Consider the following 19,100-nt stretch of genomic DNA (forward strand, 5'->3'; position numbering starts at 1 on the left):
TGTGACCCATCTAACCTCGACCCCTTTGCCCAGCGAGTTTCCAGGCCCTAGGATGGCCGGGGCACTGGAGCTGTGGGCTCAAATAGAAAACATGTGCTCAGATTGTAGGATAATGTCTCAATTTCTAAACAAAGACAGTGTCTACCCCTCCCCCACCCCCGCCACTTCTCAGAGAAGTCTATCCTTATGCCATGTGGCATTGCCATCTGGTTGCCTATGACCTTCTCAGAGGAGTGCAGTTCACTCTTGCTACTTAGGAAGGGACTTCTTTCTGGAAGTTTCCATGGGTGCTCTTGCCAGGAAACCAGGGAGATTTTTGCTCAGCAGTTTCCCAATATGCACTTCAACGCCAGGCCCAGCTCTGCAAGTAGAGAAATGTCGGTACTTGCCCGGTCGAAGGGTTCATGATACAGCCTCCTTTGTCAGCAGCCACACTGCAGCCACAGCCTCTCTCCAGAGTGTCATGGTTCATCCCGAAATTGTGGCCCAGCTCGTGTGCCAGGGTCACAGCTGCGCCAAGGGGGCTGTCTGAATGGTCCTCAAAGCAAACACAAGAACACAATGTATAGTTCACATCTCCTTGGCCTTTTCCCCAGCCCCTGTCTACTTCTCTCCCCTGCCATTGACCACTTGACCGAATTTTGTCAACACTTGACTGAATCCAATCCCCTAAAAGGAACAAATATAGAGCCCCATTATTTAGTTCAAACTTAAAAAACGATCTGACCTATTTTATTAAACCAGTTTGGGGTCCCTTCTACAGAGGAATGCCTAATCATGGATACACTTAGGACTCCTTATGTCTTTATGTGAAATACTCAAGGCAATCATCTCCATTCTGTTCCCCACAGTCTCTTATAAAACACCTTTCTTTCTTTTGAAAGTTTATGTATCCATTTTGAGGGGGGGGGTGGGGGGGGGGCCAAAAGGGAGGGAGAGAGAAAATCCCATGCAGGCTCTGCACTGTCAACACAAGCTCCAACTCTGGGCTCGATCCCACGAACCGCGAGATCATGACCCGAGCCGAAGGTGGATGCTTAAGTGACTGAGCCACCCAGGCACCCCTATACTTTGTGACATTCTAAATAAGACCTGAGCAGGTGTTACTGAGCACACCCCTCCTGTCTACTTGGTAGAGAAGGATACTTGAGGGGCGCCTGGGTGGTTCAGGTGGTTAAGGGTCCGACTTCAGCTCGGGTCACGATCTCGCAGTTTGTGAGTTCGAGCCCCACGTCTGGCCCTGCGCTGGCTGCGAGGAGCCTGCTTGGGATTCTTTTTCTCTCCCTCTCTCTCTGCCCCTCCCGTACACTCTGTCTCTCTCAAAATAAATTAACTTAAAAAATTAAAAAAAAAAAGGATACTTGGAAAATTCACAAGAATTCACACAAAAAAAGCTAACCACATTGGATAACCTGAAGATTCACTGAATTATATGGTAGACCAGTTATGCCTCTTTCTTGCTGGTCTCTTGCAGACTTTGGAAATGGACCGAAGCAGCCTTATTCTCTCACTCTTGCTTCCGGGGGTTCGTTCTACCCTTTGATGGGTTTTGGAAGGTGGTCTCTCCGTCTAGCAAGCATTGTATGGCCACCCCTATCTTAACGGAGTACGTGGTTGGCTTGGCTAAACAGATACTGGAAATTATTGTTACTTACAGTATCATTACTAAATGATTCAACGCTGATTATTAAAATATCGTTCCTTAACTTGAACACACGAAAACTGTTCATTACTAAATGTGATTTGCAGAAATTGGGCCCATCGGTGGTGTTTCTGAAAAGGGCTGCACATCGCAGAGCAAAGAAGGTCCCTTATTCAAATACTGCTTTGTGCCTCCCAGGAAAGAGATAAGGGGTTTTCCAAGAAACTGCCAGGAAACAGTGACACCGAGCTTTGGAGAAAGCATCATTCCTGACACAGATAACCTTTGCGGGGCCCCGTGTAAAGGTGTGCTCCTAAAAGATTATTATAGGTTCTTGCTTATAGCTGTAGCTGCCCCTTTTCAGCCCTGAGTCTAAGAAGAGAGCAGCACATCACGGAACCAAGTAATTCTTAGAATGGATGAAATTCCTAATAAATTACTTTGTTTAGATTTTACAGTTTCCTGTTGTAGGAAGCTTCACAAGTATGTTTCAGGAAATCAATTCTCAAGAATAACACAGGTTGGCAAAGGGAAAGTCGTCAACCTAGGAATGTGGAGGGCCACATTTCACATGCTCTGGCACAAAATTCAAGGAATTCGTCCTTTAAAAACGATTATTTGATTCTTTTGTATCACCAAATGGCCTGTGTTTGTTTTCAATTGCCAAACTGTTTTACACTGTCTCACGGATCGGTGCTTATGAACAGAATTGTCTCTCAAGGGACCCTGACAAACAGTTTAGGTTTGTAATAAGAAAAAAAAACCTTACTTCTTTTTAAATTAATTATTTTTTTAAAATATATTTTAAAATATTTTTTCAAGTTTATTTATTTATTTTGAAAGAGAGAAAGAGTGTGCAGGGAAGGGGCAGAGACAGAGGGAGAGAGAATCCCAAGCAGGCTCTGCACCGTCAGCACAGAGCCCGATGCAGGGCTCGATCCCATGAACCGTGAGATCATGACCTGAGTCAAAAATCCAGAGTCAGACGCTTAACTGACTGAACCAACCAGGCGCCCCACCTACCTCTTTATTTATGGCATCATCCCCAAACCTAGATTGTTTCAGTTCAGTTAGATACAAAGGCATGGCTTTAAGTTACTGAATTCATGATTTGCTCTATCTTAAAAAAATAGCGAAACAGGAGTGGAACTCATCTTTTCAATTTGATAGGGATTCTTGCTTCTTCGCTACCTGACTTCCTTCCTCTTAGATTTGTGAGTCCTTGAAGCAGGCATAGTCACATGGAACACCCATGAACTTAATTCCAGAGACATAATAGGAGAATGTGAGTCTAGAAGTTTCAGGTCTGGCCAAAACATTGAGCTCATTTATCTCAGGAATTTTATAGAATTAAAGGGGCTGTGGCCTTCCGTCCCACTTGACGCCTCTCTCCTAAGTGGAGCAGACAAAGGATGTGTCTAAGGATGACCTTCACCGCTGACATGTCGGTCAAACATATTTCCTGTTGATGAACTTTGATCTCGACCTGATTGCCACTGCCGTCCACATATTTGCTTATATCTGCCACGTTCATTTTCATCCATTTGAAAAAAAACCCAGGCTTTTCTGTATGCTTTTTAAAGGAGGAATCTTGATCAAGCGCTTGTATGGAAACAGAATAAGGGATACAAACCGAAGAAAGCCACTTAAATATGATCAGAATGGTTATAAAAATGTTTAAACACCCCAAACGGCAGAGTCTGCTATGCTTATGAGGAATTCAGTTTGAGCTCTAAAAAATATTTATGCCCATTTTACGTGGCAAAGTCAGGAGCAACTGACCATGGAGCCCTGAAACAGAAAATTATTCCCTCTTAAAAATTTTACAGGCTCCTCTGTAAAAATATAGTCAGGATCTGACTTGAAATTAACCTGGCACCAACAAAAAGCAACCTTTCCAGGGACTTCCACGGTGGAGAGCACACCCAGGGCTTGTAAGTTCAAAGAAAACCAGAGGGTAGCTTGTACAAGCCAGAAATCCAGAGTGACCACGCTTTTCCCAAAGGCCTCTCCGGCTTATATGTTCAGTGCGTGTTTATAGGAAATTAGCAACACTTATCAGAGAAGAGACAACATTTGTTATGTATGTTCACTAAGAAGCTGAGGTCAGGCAGTACGGAAGGAAAATAAGAGTCAGCAGAACGTTACTCCTTCGGCTCCTTAATACAATGGAGTATTCAGAAAGGTTCTGTTTGGAAACAGAGTGTGGAGGAAACCATGGTTTCTTAGAAGGGCAAGGTTCTGTTCGTTCAACGGAGATGTCAGACTGGTCTCCGAGAATACGCCCTGGCTGAGGGCTGGTGCAAAGGGGCCGCTATATTTTCGGAAGAGGGACAGCACCAGCCTGAGGTGAAACCTTTTTTCTAAGTAACGGACGGAGTGGAACAGGAGTCCCCTGCTGGGTAGCATATCAAAGCTCTTTCCCTCTTAAATTCATAAGAAACAAGCCCCAAATATTCTTCCTGTTTTGCTCCCTTGTATAAGCGTATAGAGCCCACATATGACAAAAATATCCTTACAGATCAATAAACCTAAGTATCTGCCTTCCAAGATTAATGTTATTATAAAGACAAATTGGACACTGGCTAGGAGGTGGGTCAAGCATGTGCAGTGGTAAACAGTTAAAAACCTCAGACTTTTGGCTGTTGGGCCTTGGACGCAGAACCATCAGAAAACCATTCTGGTAGTAATGTTTGGTGAGACCACAGTCTGTCTAAGAAACCGAATGAGGAGGGCAACCCCGTGTCCTGGCTCATCCCAATGCCGGGAGGCATCCTGGACTGAAATGCTTGGCCCAAGACCCCAGCTGAAACTTCTTCTCCAAAAAAGGGGCAGACGGGCTTCCACTGAGTTATTTTTACACACTCGCCTCACTTGTGTGTGACTTGGTGTTTTTAATAAAGAGTCCCTGAAACATTATGGGGTAGGGAAGATCATCAACGGAGCTAGAAAATAAGGTGGAATTACATCTAAAAGCCATTTAAGAAAAAGGCCTCATTTTACCGAGTCTGATAAAAGCGGGGCTGTCCCGAGACAGCAAGGGAAGTGTCTGGGGCACCAACATCAGCCTGCTGGTGCCCTTGACTTACCATGACGATTCCTCCGGACTGCTCTGCTGTGCACATACTCATGATGGGTGCCATCCCAATGGTGGTCCCTTGGAAATAAACCCCACTAGGAAACAGACAAAAAGCCACTCTTAAATTAATACGGGACGAAGTCATTTCCTAACGTTCGAGATTCTGTTGGACATTCCTGCATCCCAGTAAGAGTCAGAGCAAGAAAAGGTACCCAAATGAAAACAGCCACATGAGGGGGTGTTTGCAGGTGATTTGGAGCCTCGGTTCCTTTAAAATTGACTTTGCATCGTGGTCTCGTACTCCTTTCAGATTTCTGTTTGCAAGACTCGGCCAACGACCAGCTGTGACCTTTGTTCTTACAAGTCGTATCCTGCCTATTCCCCGTGGACTGGAAGGAGCTGCTCCTTTTTGTTTTTGTTGTTGTTGTTTTTCATGATTACTTATTTATTTTTGAGACAGAGAGAGAGGGAGAGAGAAACCCAAGCAGGCTCTGCACAGTCAGCACAGAGCCTGACATAGGGCTTGACCACAAACCGTGAGGTCGTGACCTGAGCTGAAACCAAGAGTCAGACACTTAACCGACAGGGCCATCCAGGCGCCCCAGGAGCTACTCCTTTTGAACAATGCCTGCTAATGAAGCGCTGAGGCCATCACAGAAAATCACTGGTAACTAAATGAAATGCATGTGGTGGTTCACTAGACTTCCTGTTGTAGCTGAAGTTTGCTTTCCTGAGTGACGTTACAATTAGGCCAGAAACCCAAACTCTTTAAAGTGTGATGCTAACGTAGTTGGCAAAAGGGGAATCAGCAGAGAAATGACTGCTCCTCTGGAGTCAATGTAGAATAAGCAGCCACAAAGCCTTACTACACCAGAAGGAAGTTTCCAGGAGGGGACGTTATGGCTCAGGTACTGGCTTCAGTGAGTCCAATGACATCAAGGCTTGTTTCATGCAAGCGTTGTTCATTCGACCCTCTTGCGTTACAAATTAAACATTGTTTGTATTTGTCAGGGGTGTCTGCGTGGCTCAGTCAGTGAAGTGTCCAAGGTCATTCCCATCTGTTAGAGAGAAATGGCATTGTGGGGCACCTGGGCGGCTCAGCCGGTTAAGCGTCCGACTTCGGCTCAGGTCGTGATCTTGCGGTTTGTGGGTTCAAGCCCCGCGTTGGGCTCTGTGCTGACAGCTCAGAGCCTGGAGCCTGCTTGGGATTCTGGGTCTCTCCCTCTGTCCCTCCGCCACTCACGCTCTGTCTCTCAAAAATAAATAAACATTAAACAATTAAAAAAAAAACCCACATTGTTTGTATTTGTTGAATCTTCTTTAAGGGAATCTCTTTTAAATCTTTAAATGACTTACTCATGTTATCTTGGCCATGTACATATGTAGGTATACACATACTGTTTGAAAAGTTAGTTATTTTGACAGCATTCAACTGGACAAAAGGGAGTAAGTAAATATAAAACCTCATCTGTGTATGTATGCATGTATCTATCCATCCATCTGTCCATCCGTCCGTCCTTCATACTCCTATGTACAGCAGTTGGGGTTACAGGTTTTGTATTTACATCCATATAGACCATTTTAACAGATACCATTATATATGCATATAAATAATAAGGTTATATAAGAGGCTAATTTATTTCCAGATGTTCAAGTTGGACAGACTCCGTTTGGGGAAAAAAAATCAAAACAAAATACTCTGACTCAGAATATCTAAAATGTACTTTTAGTAGTTCAGGATTAATCAATGCATAAAATATGAGGCGACCACAAATATCCAAGGCGGGAAAAAAAAACAAACAAACAACCCTGTGAAAATGGCCAAAGTAAATTATCAGGGAATGCCAACAGCCTCGGTTTGTATGCAGGCATTTTTTAAGTGAGGACGGGGTAAGAATGGTTTTTAGCTTTCTATAAGTTTTTAAGAAACTAGACACAATCTGCCTAAGACAAGTGTCTCTGACCCTGAAGCTTTCAATTCAGGGAAGTGAGCTACATGAGAACGTAAGAATAAGGTTTAAGGGTCTTAATAAAAAGTTTGTCACTTTGGGAAAAACGCACTCCTTACTAATTCAGTTTATGATTACACTTTTTTCCCTTTAAATATAAAGGTGTCCGAATATCTTCCTAATATAGTATGTTACATTATAGCTGTGTTTTCCCTCATTTTATTATCTCCGTGACACTTAGGGCTCTCTGCAATTTCCTTGTTCGTTGTCACCTTCTCCCAACGGACTGGGGACTCCTGAGAGCAGGGAGCCTTACAGTACTGGTCACCGTTATGTTAAAAGCACCTCAAGGGTGCTGGCTTCCTGATGGATGCTCAGTCCACAGAGATCGAAAGAATGCAGACCGCTGGGGTCCTCTGATCTAGAAAACCAGAGTCCTAGAGAAACAGGAGGAGGAATGAACATTTCCTCTCTCCAGGCATCTGGCAATAATCATCCTAATACATCGTCCTCACATCTTGCATAAACATTTTTCGGTAATAATGAAAGAAAATGAGTTTTTTTTTTTTTTTTTTTAATCGCCTACTCGGGACAATTTTATATCAAGACAGAGACTAGAGAAATTTGCATAGAGGAAAACATCCAGGTGATGGAAAAAGAAAATAAGACGTCTCTTGGAGGGATAGGTTTCCTAGGGGGTTCAAAGGGAGACGTTCCCAACAGACCCACAGTTTGGTCAGGATGGCGTGTGCCCCGCTGCTGTGGGCTGGGAAACACCCTTGTACAAGCCAGTGAGCTCTGCAGAGAGGCGTGAAGCCTCAGCGACTGCCAGGACAGGGGGCTGCTGAGGTCATGCGTTCTTCAAGCAAAGAACAGACCACGAACACCCTACCTGATAAGCTGGGCGTTGTCATGTGATTTTCGAGGTAGAAGCTTCATCTTTCTCCAGTCCAGGAATTCGTGGAGGCTTGTGAATGGGTCCTGACTAATCGAGCATTTGTCGATGTCATTCCATACCTCGACGCCCACCAGCACTATCCGAATGTTCAGTGGTCTGTAAAACTGACCGAGACAGGCATCCTCTGGGGATCACATTCATAAGAACTTCAAAGGAAGGCTAGTACATATTTGCATGTTGTGAACCTCACTGACCCGGGTGAGAAAAATCCCTCTCTGCTCCCTTGTTCCTGTGGTGTTAGAATTTAAGAAATATTTGCAGCGTCTGATACAAAGTGATGTGTTAACTGGGTTTCCAATGTGGTTGGCCAGTTAGATGCCAAAGTTGATAGGCTTTTTGACGTCTGCCCTTATTGGTATGGAAGCACACGTTCCACACAGTTCACTGGTGATTTAAAATGTGCATATAGATGTGTTACTATTGCTAACATAGTCACATTATGCCTAAAGACAGCCAGTTAATAACTATGGCAAGAAAAACAATGAGGGACTTAGACTTTTTCAGACACTGCCAAGGACAATAATTTGTTCCTTTTAAGCAAAACGTGCTACCTACGAGTTGCTGAAAACGAATCTGTATTAATTTTTCAGCAAAGACTCAGACTTGGCTGACACGATCACATTCTGTCCCTTGTAACCAACCGAGAAGGTTCTAATCAAATGAACAAATCAATATCTTTCGGAATAATAAAGGGATAAGCAGAACCCTTCTTCCGGAACTTCGTTGACCATTCTCCTCACAGCCAGAAGCTAGCTCACCAGAGGTGTCACAGGAAAGATCTTCTAAAGGAAGTTCCTCATTTACAGCCTTGTGATAGAAAGTCTCAGGTACCCTGCCCAAGGCAAGTATTGTCATTGCTATTCTGTCTCCCGTCTGTACACATCCCTGACTTCAACCTACAGCCCTCCCTCCACAAGCAGATCGTCCTGGGTCAGAGGTAGGACGAGCAATTCTTCTAATGGCTAAGGGATAGTTTTATCCAGGGCGAGATGAGTGGTCAGGGCAGAGGGAAGAACTCCGTGTTGCCCCCAACTACTTTCCTGCCCCTTAAGTGCGTTATGCTAAGGAGGTGGCTCTGTGCCCAGGCCCCGGGGGTTGAGGACACGGGATCACCTGGCTGGCTGTAAAATCTTCCAACACCCAGGAGGGGTGAGGTGGTACACAATGGGAAGGTCCTCATTTTCTGAGACGCCCGGTAACCAGGCAGAAACAGGTGACTGATGACAGCAGCCAAAGTTAAGCTCCAGGTGTTAGCTCGTCCCATTTTTCCTCTACCAGGATCCGGGCCAACAAGTAACACAAGTCACAGAAGCTCCGCATTTGATGGTTAAGCCCCATGCCAATGTGGTGAGCCAGAGGGCAATCAGCTCCCCAAGTGTGAGCCTCTGACCCTGGTGCTGAACCCGCGGAGGGCAGGCTCGCCGTTTCTCCTGCTCGTCTCCCCGCGGTCATCTGGTGAGCACAAGGGTATGACTGGGACACAAGCTACATCGCAGAACGTCAACTGGGTTTCAAGCAGATGACAATTAGGGGCATTACATTAATAAGCTCATGAGACAATGCTTCGACCCAAATGCTGCCCAACAGCTTGTTTTTAATCAAGAATTGCTCGGTCTGTGATATGTGGAATTTAAGAAACAAAACAGATGAACATATGGGAGGGAAGAAAAAAAGAGAGAGGGAAAGAAACCAGAAGAGACTCTGAACGACAGAGAACACACTGAGGGTGGATGGAGGGAGGTGGGTGGGGGATGGGCTAGGTGGGGGATGGGCAGGAAGGCGGCCACTTGTGATGAGCCCTGGGTGTTGTATGTAAATGATGAACCACTGAAATCTACTCCTGAAACCAATACTGCAATTAACCAATAGTTCATTAAAGGAACTAATTAGAACTTAAAGTAATTAGAGAGAGAGGGGAAAAAAAAAGCATTGCTTGGTCTTGTCTGTGGTATCCACTCGTAAGCTCCCAGCCCAGGCTTCCTGGGCTGAACGAAGCTCCCGGACTCCTCTGGAATCCTGACGGCATGCGTCTTGGCTGCTGCCTTTTGACAGAGGGACCACACTTCCCACTGTGTCAGGCACAAAGGTAACAGTGATCAGGAGGCAGATGGGTAAGAAGTCCAGTGCCGATGCCCACACCGCCTTGCTATGCCACAACCTCAGAGCCAATGCCCTGTGTGGGCTTCAGGGTTGTCACCTGTAAAGGGGACACTGTTTGCCTCCGGTGAGGGCTGTATGGAAGGGTCACTAAGGTCTGTATGGGACTACGTGTCATTGTTTCTCAGAGCTGACGTTGGTGCTGGCCAACCAAGGAGCTGTTCGGACCATGACGGGTTACCATTTCTGCTGGCTCTCTCGGGTCACATCCTTACAACAGACTTCACACGTCAGCATATCACACACGGTCCTTCCTCTCCAAATCGGCGTCACTGAGCAAGTGTCGTGCGTGCTACTCCTCCTGAGTCATCATACACAATCCTGCCTGCTGGGAGCGTTCTTCCCAGGCTGCTGATGGCTGATACCCGTAACCACAGCGGACACTCAGCGAGCACTTACTACGTCCTCGGCGCAGCACTCAGGACTTTCCACGCCGCGGCTCTCTTAGTGCTCACGACGGCTCCATGAACCAAGAGTTAGCATTAACCCCGTTTTATACTCAGAGACACCGAGACCTGGAGGCTCGAGGCACAACTGGCGTAGCCGGGATGTGGACACGAGCAGAGTGGGCCTGGCGCCCAGATTTAAACCGCTATGTAGCATGGCCACTTCTGTGCGAGTGCTCAGGCTCCCTTCCAAGATGACCCACTGTGACTGCAGGCCTGGGGAGACGCTCGACGGGGGCCTGGCGGCTGTCGGCCTGGCCCATGCAGCCCAGGATGGGGGTGGACACGATCCAAGAGCGGTGGCATCGATTCGCCCACGGACGCAGCGGCGACAAGGATTTGCTCGGCTCCTGCTGAGTGCCGGGCTCAGCAGGGGCACCAAGAACAAGGACGAGAGTCCCCTTGCCCTTGCTCAGAGGTCAGCAAGAGGCTCAAGGCTGGGGACTCCTGGCCATTAGGACAGTTCACTCCAACAGACTGAACTCCCAAGAGAGGGCAGAAACCAGGGATTCAGAGGGGGCTGTGCTTGAGGGCTCAAGGGAGGCTTTCTGGAAGAAACGGATCTGAAAAAAATGGGTGGAATTAAAGGGAAGCCCCTGAGGGGTCCGACACGAGAACTCGCATCCTTCAGGCAACCGGCTCAGGAGAGGGCGAACAAAGACTCCCGTGAGAGGGGAGGTACCTGCAGAAATGAAACGCACGGAAGACCAGCCCTTCCAGAAGTAGGTCACAGAGGGTCAGCGCTAACGGACCTGCGGCTGGTGCTAACTTCTTGAGAAGACGTGGGACAGATTGGAGGTGAGAGGTTAAAGAGGCGAAGCTTGGGCGATCACACGCGTCAGGGCTCTGCCCTGCCCTGCCCTGCGGGATCAGGACCTGGGGAACATCCCTCGGCTCCAGCGCCCAGGCCTCGCTCTCGCCTCTGAGCATCAGACCCGCCTCCTGTGTTTTACTTACGGGGGTGGGGGGTGGGGGGGAGTGGCCTGGAGGTTTCAGAAGGTCACCTTTGCACTAAATCACTGCCTGGTCTTTCGGCCTGGGCTGTTGTTCTCCCCCTTCCCTTCAGGCCAACGCAGCCAGCCGGGCAGCTATTAACGTGAAGTTGCCCCTGGAGCAGTCGTCGTTTTGGGGCCGAGATGCTGTCACTTGCAGCGATGCAAAACTGAACCTTGGAACACTGGCCAGAGCCCAGGGCTCCTCAGTGAGCAGGTTCAGAGGCACAGAGCATCTGGAGGAGCCCGCGGACCCCCAGCAGGGGCCTCGGGGTCTGCTGGGGGCGGCCCGCCTACGGGTGCTCAGCCATTGAACTCTCTCTCGGCCAGAAACACAAGAACAGCCAGGCTGGCAAATTCCATGCAGTCCGTCAGGTCTTTTCCGAGGTATGTTGTTCTCGAATTACCGGTGCAAGTTATTAACAGCCCCCCAGTTGCCAAGGTGCCCGGGCAGCGATGCCTTTGGAAGCTTCCAGGCAACTCCAACGTGCAGGCGGGTGTGAGAAGCCATTTTAGACCGAGAGCCAGCACCAGACAGCTTGATGGCTCTGTTCCGCGGGGTGCGTGGAGAAGGGCAGGTGCTCACACAGCTTCGCCCTCTGCTTGTGGACAGGTAGTGTAGGGAGTGTTGCTGAGCACACACTCCCGGGATTAGACCAGGCTTCTGGGGTTTCCTCTAGGTCTGAACCACCTTTGCCAAGGTTGGTTGCCAAAGCTCCCAACCTCTTTGAATGGGGGGGGGGCGGCGAGATATTCCAACAGCCGAATGAACCGAAAGCCAATGGCTGTGTCTCCGGACCTTGGAGCCCGCGTGTCCATTATAAATGACAGCCTGCCCTCGGCCCCTGGGGGGGCGGGGCGGCCACTGGGGAGCAACTTGGGGAGACCTGGGAGGAGACACACTTAGGAGTTCCCCAGAGGGTCGGATGCGTCCTACAGGTTTTCCAGCTCTGATGGAGGAGGGTTCCCCTCACGCTGGGTCTCTGGCCAGAAGGGAGTCTGGAGGGAGATGTAGCCCCAGGCCACCGCGGTCCAGACAGCGTGCATCTCCTGTAGCCATTCCAGGCCCGGGAATTCTGTGCTCAGAGGAAGGGGAAGTCCGAGTTCCAGCCCAGGACCAGAGGCAGAACCGATCTCACTGCCAAGTCAGACGAGGTGTGCTTCATTCCCTGCAGCTCGTTTCTAAACATTTACGTGATTTGAGTGATTTAATTACCCCAAGAAGAACTTACCTTGTCAACGTGATTAGCGATCTCTATTAATCGCTGCTTAACTTTTTCCAGATCTTTTCCTTGCCTCTGAAACTTAATAATTTTAAATGTCAGCATTAATAACGGCAAGAATATCCATCGAATCTCATCTTCCCAGCTCCTGGAAATGTGAAGTCTTGGGCTTCACACACCACCCGGGGCCCTCCCCAGTTTACGGTGAAATGAGTTCCCATCCTGATGAGTAAATTTCCCTGTCTGGGGACTTTCTGAAACTCCCTGAAATTTGCCCAAGCCAAGCGCTCAGGAGACAGCCACTTCTGTGATTTTTCCAGCCTCACAAATGGTGGAGGCTGTGACATGTTTTGGCGGAGAGAACAGACAGCGAGAAGGCAGTCCAAAGCCATTTTTCATATCATCAACTTGATTTTAACATCCTCAGAAATTTCCTTTATATTTGTTTTTAAAAAAGAAACAGCAAAAGGAATAGAAGCTCATGGCCACCGGTCAAACAAGGCAGAGGAGGAGGGAGAAAAGTTAATGAGGTCCCCTTCTCCCCTCAAATCTGACCTTCCTGAACGGGAACAGTTTTCTGAGAAACGGTTGAGCCTGTTTCATTCGTAGGTGTCGAGTGAGTTCACGAGAAAAAGTCACCTCATCCAGACCATGTGGCAGAGGTGAGGAAGGAATTCAGAGAAGATCATCTCAAAACAGCTCACCGGAAACCAACGAAAGGAAGAAAGCTAACGTAGCACCGAAGCACACGTCAGTTTTTCTGCCGTGTCCCTGCAGCCTGCATTCGTTAATTCATTTCGGTTTGGGATGCGTCGGACATTTTTAAACCCAACTTTCCCCCCAAATGCTGTAGAATACCTTCTTAAGCCATCTGCCATTTCCCCCGAATACTTCTGTTTGGGGACCTTAGCCACAGGGCCGTCCTGCCTTTACTGCAGCCCTTGTCATTATTTTGGATTATCAGGTGCATTTGTAATATTTCATATGTTGTAATACTAGGAAACCGCTTCAACGGGTTGTTTCCAATGCTTTTAAGGGCTCATAGAGAATGAGGTTAATCAGGGCGAGGGATAACTTGCTCAATATTTTCTTCTCCCTATTTCTGTTTTTAACCAACTGTACCGAGAAGTTTTATAAAGCTCTTACCTCTCGGTTGTCCGCGACAATAACCAGCTCTACGTACTTGGTCATCTTGAGGGTCTCTCTTTTATGCTGCCAAAAGTAAACACGGCCTTTAATTTCCCATAACACCTCTCCGCGGCTTCCAGAACACTGCCCGTATCTCTGGACCCACACCCTTTAACTGAGGCGAGAGACTCCTCGCCACCGCCACCGGCCCTACCCCTGTCCCCTCTGAAGTTCACCTCCAACCCCGACAACCTCTGGAAAACCTTCTCCACGTGGGTGACCGGCTTCCATTTCCATCCGGGAAATCCTTCAAGAGGAATCCTGCCTGCCCTCTGACTCACTGATGGCGGCGGGACGAGAACGAGTCAAGAACGTTATTACACGAAACATGCACGTAGACGAGTCAGACCAAAGCAACTCTCCGGAACCCCAGCCAGCCGACGGCCATTCATTCTGAGCCACCTGCGGCACATGTGAAGATCACTACAGAAGACGATGCCATCCAGTGTCTCATGTGTGTCACCCTCCCCTCTATGGCCTACTTTTGGGGGCAACACTGAATAGCCCGTTTCAGGCAGCTTACTCCTCGGGGCCGATCATGCGAAAATCTAGTTAGAAGCAAAGGACGAGTGGTCCGGACAATGGGGGACGGCCAGGCTGGAACAGAGTCGGGCAAGAAGGAGGTGCTAAGGGTAAAACCAGAAAGGATCAAGGGTAGCAAGAAACAGTGTCAGGAAAGGAAGAACGGAAAGACTGAACTCCAGGCCCTGGAGAAGGGGGTTTGGGGAGGGTGAAGGAGTGGAGAGGAATAGAGAGACTGTGCACCAAGGGGCAGGCACGGAGGAGAGGGCGATGGCAGACGTATGACTAGTGAAGGCAGCCTCTGACGTGGGTTACATTTTAATCAAGCTTCCTCAAAAAACATTTGCACTCTTCCATGAATTACTGGGAGAATCCCAAAGGCACTTTTAGGAGAAAAAGAGCAATTCCTGGAGGGTGGTCTCAAAAGCACACATGAAAAACAAACAAACAAAAAAAAAACAACAAAGACTTCTGCTTCTGCAATGAAAGGCAGTTGGAGGAAACGGGGGTCGAGCTGGGTTTGGTCCCCGCGACGGACGGGCTGGTGTCTGCGTTAACGATCTTGCTGCCCGGTTAAAGCTCTCGTGCTCTGGCCATGCTTTCAGACAATGGCACAAATGACCAAGGCATGCTTTGAATCAGCTTTCCAGTCACATAAGCCCGAGGGAAACATCTTTTATAAAACAAATCCCCATCAGTCCGGGATCTTCAAAACAGGATTTTTACAAGAAAAATGTTTGTATCATAGCAGTGTTCCTGCTCGCCGCCCAGCTGTGCTGATTCATGAATTTAGGTATCCCTCAAGAAATCTGGAAACCGTATGGAAGAGGGAAAAGGTATCATTTCTCATATTTTTACCACGTTATGAGAAAAGAAGTCAAGCTTCATGACCATGTGTTACAGGCAGGCTTTATGGTGATAGCTGTGGACTCAGACGGGAGAAAAGATTAGCCCCGGCCGTACCCGCTCGTGTACCCCAAATGCGGCACCTTTGGAAGGGGTGAAGATCTGGCCCTTTTCCCTTATCGCGGTGTGAAAGACGCAGAAGTCTCCTTTTCTCCCACGACTCTGCGATTAATCATGAACAGATTCAGCGAATCCTCCAGGAGAAAACACAGCTCTATCACAGAAGAAATGAATTAATCTTCTGTTGAAAAACTCGCAGGAAGGGCCTTGGTTGTTCAGGCACTTACACCTTTCAGACCACGAAGGGGGGAAATGAATGACCAGGGGATTTTTCCAAGTGGCCTTGGATCATCATTTAGAAAATACACAATTCCAGATAATGAAAACAAACACATGAACGCAATTTTCCTGTCTCTGCAGTTTTCAGAGGAGTCCAGATTTTCTCATGAATTCAGAGAATTGCAAGCTCAGAGAGAAGCCTAACCACATAATAATAAAAAGCCATGGGGGAGGGGCCGGCTCATGGCCGCGAACATTCATTCCTCCGTCAGCGGCACACAGAGAGGCTTAAATTACCTCCGCATGATTTTGACCTATCTGGGCCGTCCAGTTTAAAAAAAAAAAAAAAAATCGTATGTAAAATTTTTGATATGCAGAGCAACATTTGAAACTGGTTGCTTGATTGAATTTTCACTGTCGGGGTTATAAACAAAAGCCCTTCCCCAAACAGACAGGAACATAATAAGCCCCTGAACGTGGCCCAACAGTCTCGGTTCCAAGGTGGAGACCGAGGCGTTCTCGGAGTCTTGCTCAAGAGGGAACCAGTTCCTGGGCCTCTTGAAGTTGTCACAGCCAAGTTCCCGGAGACAGAATATCCCCCAACATGCTACAGCAAGAACTTTGGCCCTGGGGACTTAACCCAACCCAAGTCAGAAAAACAAGCTGAGATTAGGGTTTCGATAAACTCTCATCGAACCTCCTTCCCCATAGGGGCCAGACTATTTGTGTATCATTACTTGCCCCACAAGTATTTACTGCAGCTCTGTGTTCGGCGTGATGTTAGGTGCTGGGGATACGGGGACGGGCAAACAACCTAAGTTAAAGTGCTCACGAGGCTCACGTCCCAGGAGGGGCCGGGGGATGGGGTGACAATAAAAAGTTAGCAAAAATACAGCTGAGTCTGTGGAAGGTGCTGTTGCCATGAGGTTAAAGATGGGGGCGTGCGACTAAAGCGGCTGCGACCTAAGGAAGAGAAGTAGGTATGTGTGGAGGAACAGTGTTCAGACGGATAGAACAGCAGAAGTCCTGAGGCTGGGAGATCAGGCGGTGTTAGAGCAACAGGCAGGACGGCTCCATAGTCTGGAGCGGAGGGAGGGTTGCGGATGAGACGTGCATGGGGCAGGGGCCACGGCAAGGAGGCTGAAGGTGACCTGAGAGCAACAGGGAGTCCCTGCATGTGAGGTTCTAAAAATATCACTCTGGCTGCTGGGAGAATGGATTATTGGAAGACGATGGTGGAAGCCAGGAGTGCAGGTGATGGCTGGCGACCGCTAGGACAGCAACCATGGAGATCGGTGAACGGCCTCCAGCTGACTGGGCTAAAACCACCACCAAGAGACAGTGACAACGGAGCCCGGGCCAGTGTCTCCAAGGGTGGCAAGATGGGCAAATTAAACAGATCAAAAGTTTGGTGTATCTGCCTCTGAGTAGAGAAGGGTCATTGTTGGCTCGCGCGAGGGTCTTGCCTTGACTCCGAGGTCACTTTGTGAGTATTTAGAAGCCGAGCCCTGGTTCCCGCTGTGTGAGGTCTTCTCCTGCATCCTGGCAGTGACTTGCGCGGGGGTGAAGCACACGGGCAGCGTGGGGGGACGGCCTCCGGGGCCCGGGCAGGACGCGGGCTGCAGAAACGACCAGCCGAAGAAGCGAGAAGCAAGAGGAACGGGCTCAGTCCGGTGAACTGAATGTTCACGGGACAAGTGGAGTTGAGTCCAAAACGCCAGTGGCACCAGCGAGATCTGTTATGTATTTATCCAGGGTCTTCGTCGATTTGGGTCTTAATAGGAATCCACACCTGGAGATTCTGGGCGTTCGGCTCACACTGATGGATGCTCAGGACTCAGGGCCAAAGAAGCGGCTGTGGAACTGCCTCCGTTACCTACCAGCAAGATCTACGAACGAACGACCAAGGGAGGGATGGATATGCAGATGGTTATGTCAGAGAGGAATTACGTTACGCCTGCTGCAATCAGTGAGGTCACGTGGTTCTGGCCACTTCCGGATACTCCACTATCCTCAGGCTCTGCGGAGGACCGGTAGGATTATTGCCACTCCTGTCACCACCGCAACTGTGTCTTCTACCAAACCAACAGGAGAGGCTGTCTAGAAATCAAAAGCGGTAGCCCTGGCCCGTTTCCGAATGGCTACTTTTTTCTTTTTCTTTTTTTAACGTTTATTTATTTTTGAGCGAGAGAAAGAGCGTGAGCAGGGGAGGGGCAGAGAGAGAGGGAGACACAGAGTCTGAGGCAGGCTCCAGGCCCTGAGCTGTCAGCACAGAGCCCGACGCGGGGCTCGAACCCACCAACCCCGAGGTGTGACCTGAGCCGAAGTCGGACGCTCAACCGACGGAGCCCCCCGGGCGCCCCCGAATGGCTACGTTTGAGGAAACACGGCAGGGTCTCCCCAACCAGCTCAGCAGCCTGAGCAAACACTGTTTGCCAGAGGAACTATCGCCTTTTGCATCTGACTCATAATTACCCACACTCACGGAGGGGAACCGCAGCACAGATAATCCCCAAAGAGAGGGTAATTCAAACACAATTTACATGTGCCTTTGGGCCGTATTATGTGATTTTCCTCCTGTAGCAGATTTACCAAGCCTTCGCCTATAGCTTGCTCAGGCCGGTGTTCAAATGAGCTTGCATTCTCGAATGGCTGGTTGACGGGCAGGGAAGGAGGGCGGTGAGTCTACAGGACAGCCGAGCGGCAGGGGCTCCGCGGGTTGCGGGGGCGCGATCTGACTGCGAAGCTGGAGACGGCAGGCGCCCTGCCAGGAGCAACCTGTTGGTCCTCACTAACACCGAATGTAGAGCCTTGTAAAAATGACAAACAATACCTCAGGCTCACAGTATAGCCAGTGCAAACCCTGAGCGCTGATTTATTCCTGCTGCTCCGGGCAGGAAAACGCACGTATCTGCAGAAAAATCTCAGCCTGCAAACCAATCTTTGCAACAGTCACCAGAAAATGCTGGGCGAAGCCGAGGGCGGTCACCGTAGTGCATACACAAGAGGAGCAAGCCGCAGTGACATTGATTTTGTGGAGCATAAAAGAAGGAGGCTGTAAGTGAGGCAGGTGAGCGGCACGTGACTCGAATGTGCCCCTTTCGTATTTACCCGAGAGGCCGTCCCACACCATCTCGCCCGCCGTTCCAGTTCCCAAGGAGTCCCCTTCTTTGAAAATGACGTTTTTGTCTCATTTTCATTATGTAGATGGACTTGAAGTCACAGACATTTTCTCTTCCGTGAAAACAATCGCAGCGACTTCTAGAGCAAAACGTTGAGGACGGAGCCTTCGCTTTTCAATTTAAAGGTTCACCTACACCCCAATACGCATTGCTAACAAAACGGTGCTGCTGGTCTGGTTTTCTGCCTTCCTCCTGAAGCCAGAAGGACTGGAGATTACAGGGCCAATCGCAGGTCGAGAGAGCCCTGAGCTTAAAGAGTGAAAATGTGGCTGGCGGGCGGAGACCCAGGTCGTACTTCCGCACGAAATGGCAAACGTACTGGAGTGTCATTGACGCCGTCAGGTTGTAAATCTCGCAGCACGGGTGCCGGGGTCTCAAAGCAAAGCACCTCCAAAGCCAAATGCAAATGTTCTACTTGTTTATGACTGGAAGAGCCACCGATGCATCACCTCCTCTCTGAGGTCTGGAATGGAAGGCAAGAGTGTCGCAAGAGTGAAAGAAACGTGCCCTGGGGACCACAGAGGCCAGACTTTGTGACTCCAGCTCTTAAATCTGTCACTCTACCGTGCGGGGGGGG

The 19,100-nt window shown here is 48.8% G+C and overlaps 1 protein-coding gene across 1 annotated transcript in view; it reads right to left on the bottom strand.

Moving 5' to 3' along the window:
- Nucleotides 1-19,100, bottom strand: part of ADAM12 (ADAM metallopeptidase domain 12) — a 299,802-nt gene that overhangs the window by 76,660 nt on the left and 204,042 nt on the right. The window contains exons 7-11 of the mRNA XM_040486933.1: nucleotides 13,593-13,658; nucleotides 12,456-12,527; nucleotides 7,563-7,732; nucleotides 4,732-4,816; nucleotides 390-538 (exon numbers count right to left, since the gene is read on the bottom strand). Of these exons, the coding sequence (XP_040342867.1) occupies nucleotides 390-538; nucleotides 4,732-4,816; nucleotides 7,563-7,732; nucleotides 12,456-12,527; nucleotides 13,593-13,658 (542 nt within the window). The remainder of the gene's footprint in view (nucleotides 1-389; nucleotides 539-4,731; nucleotides 4,817-7,562; nucleotides 7,733-12,455; nucleotides 12,528-13,592; nucleotides 13,659-19,100) is intronic.

The sequence above is a fragment of the Herpailurus yagouaroundi genome, unplaced genomic scaffold (genome assembly GCF_014898765.1).
Source record: "Herpailurus yagouaroundi ecotype Mexico unplaced genomic scaffold, PumYag 163, whole genome shotgun sequence".
In the NCBI taxonomy this organism is placed as follows: domain Eukaryota; kingdom Metazoa; phylum Chordata; class Mammalia; order Carnivora; family Felidae; genus Herpailurus; species Herpailurus yagouaroundi.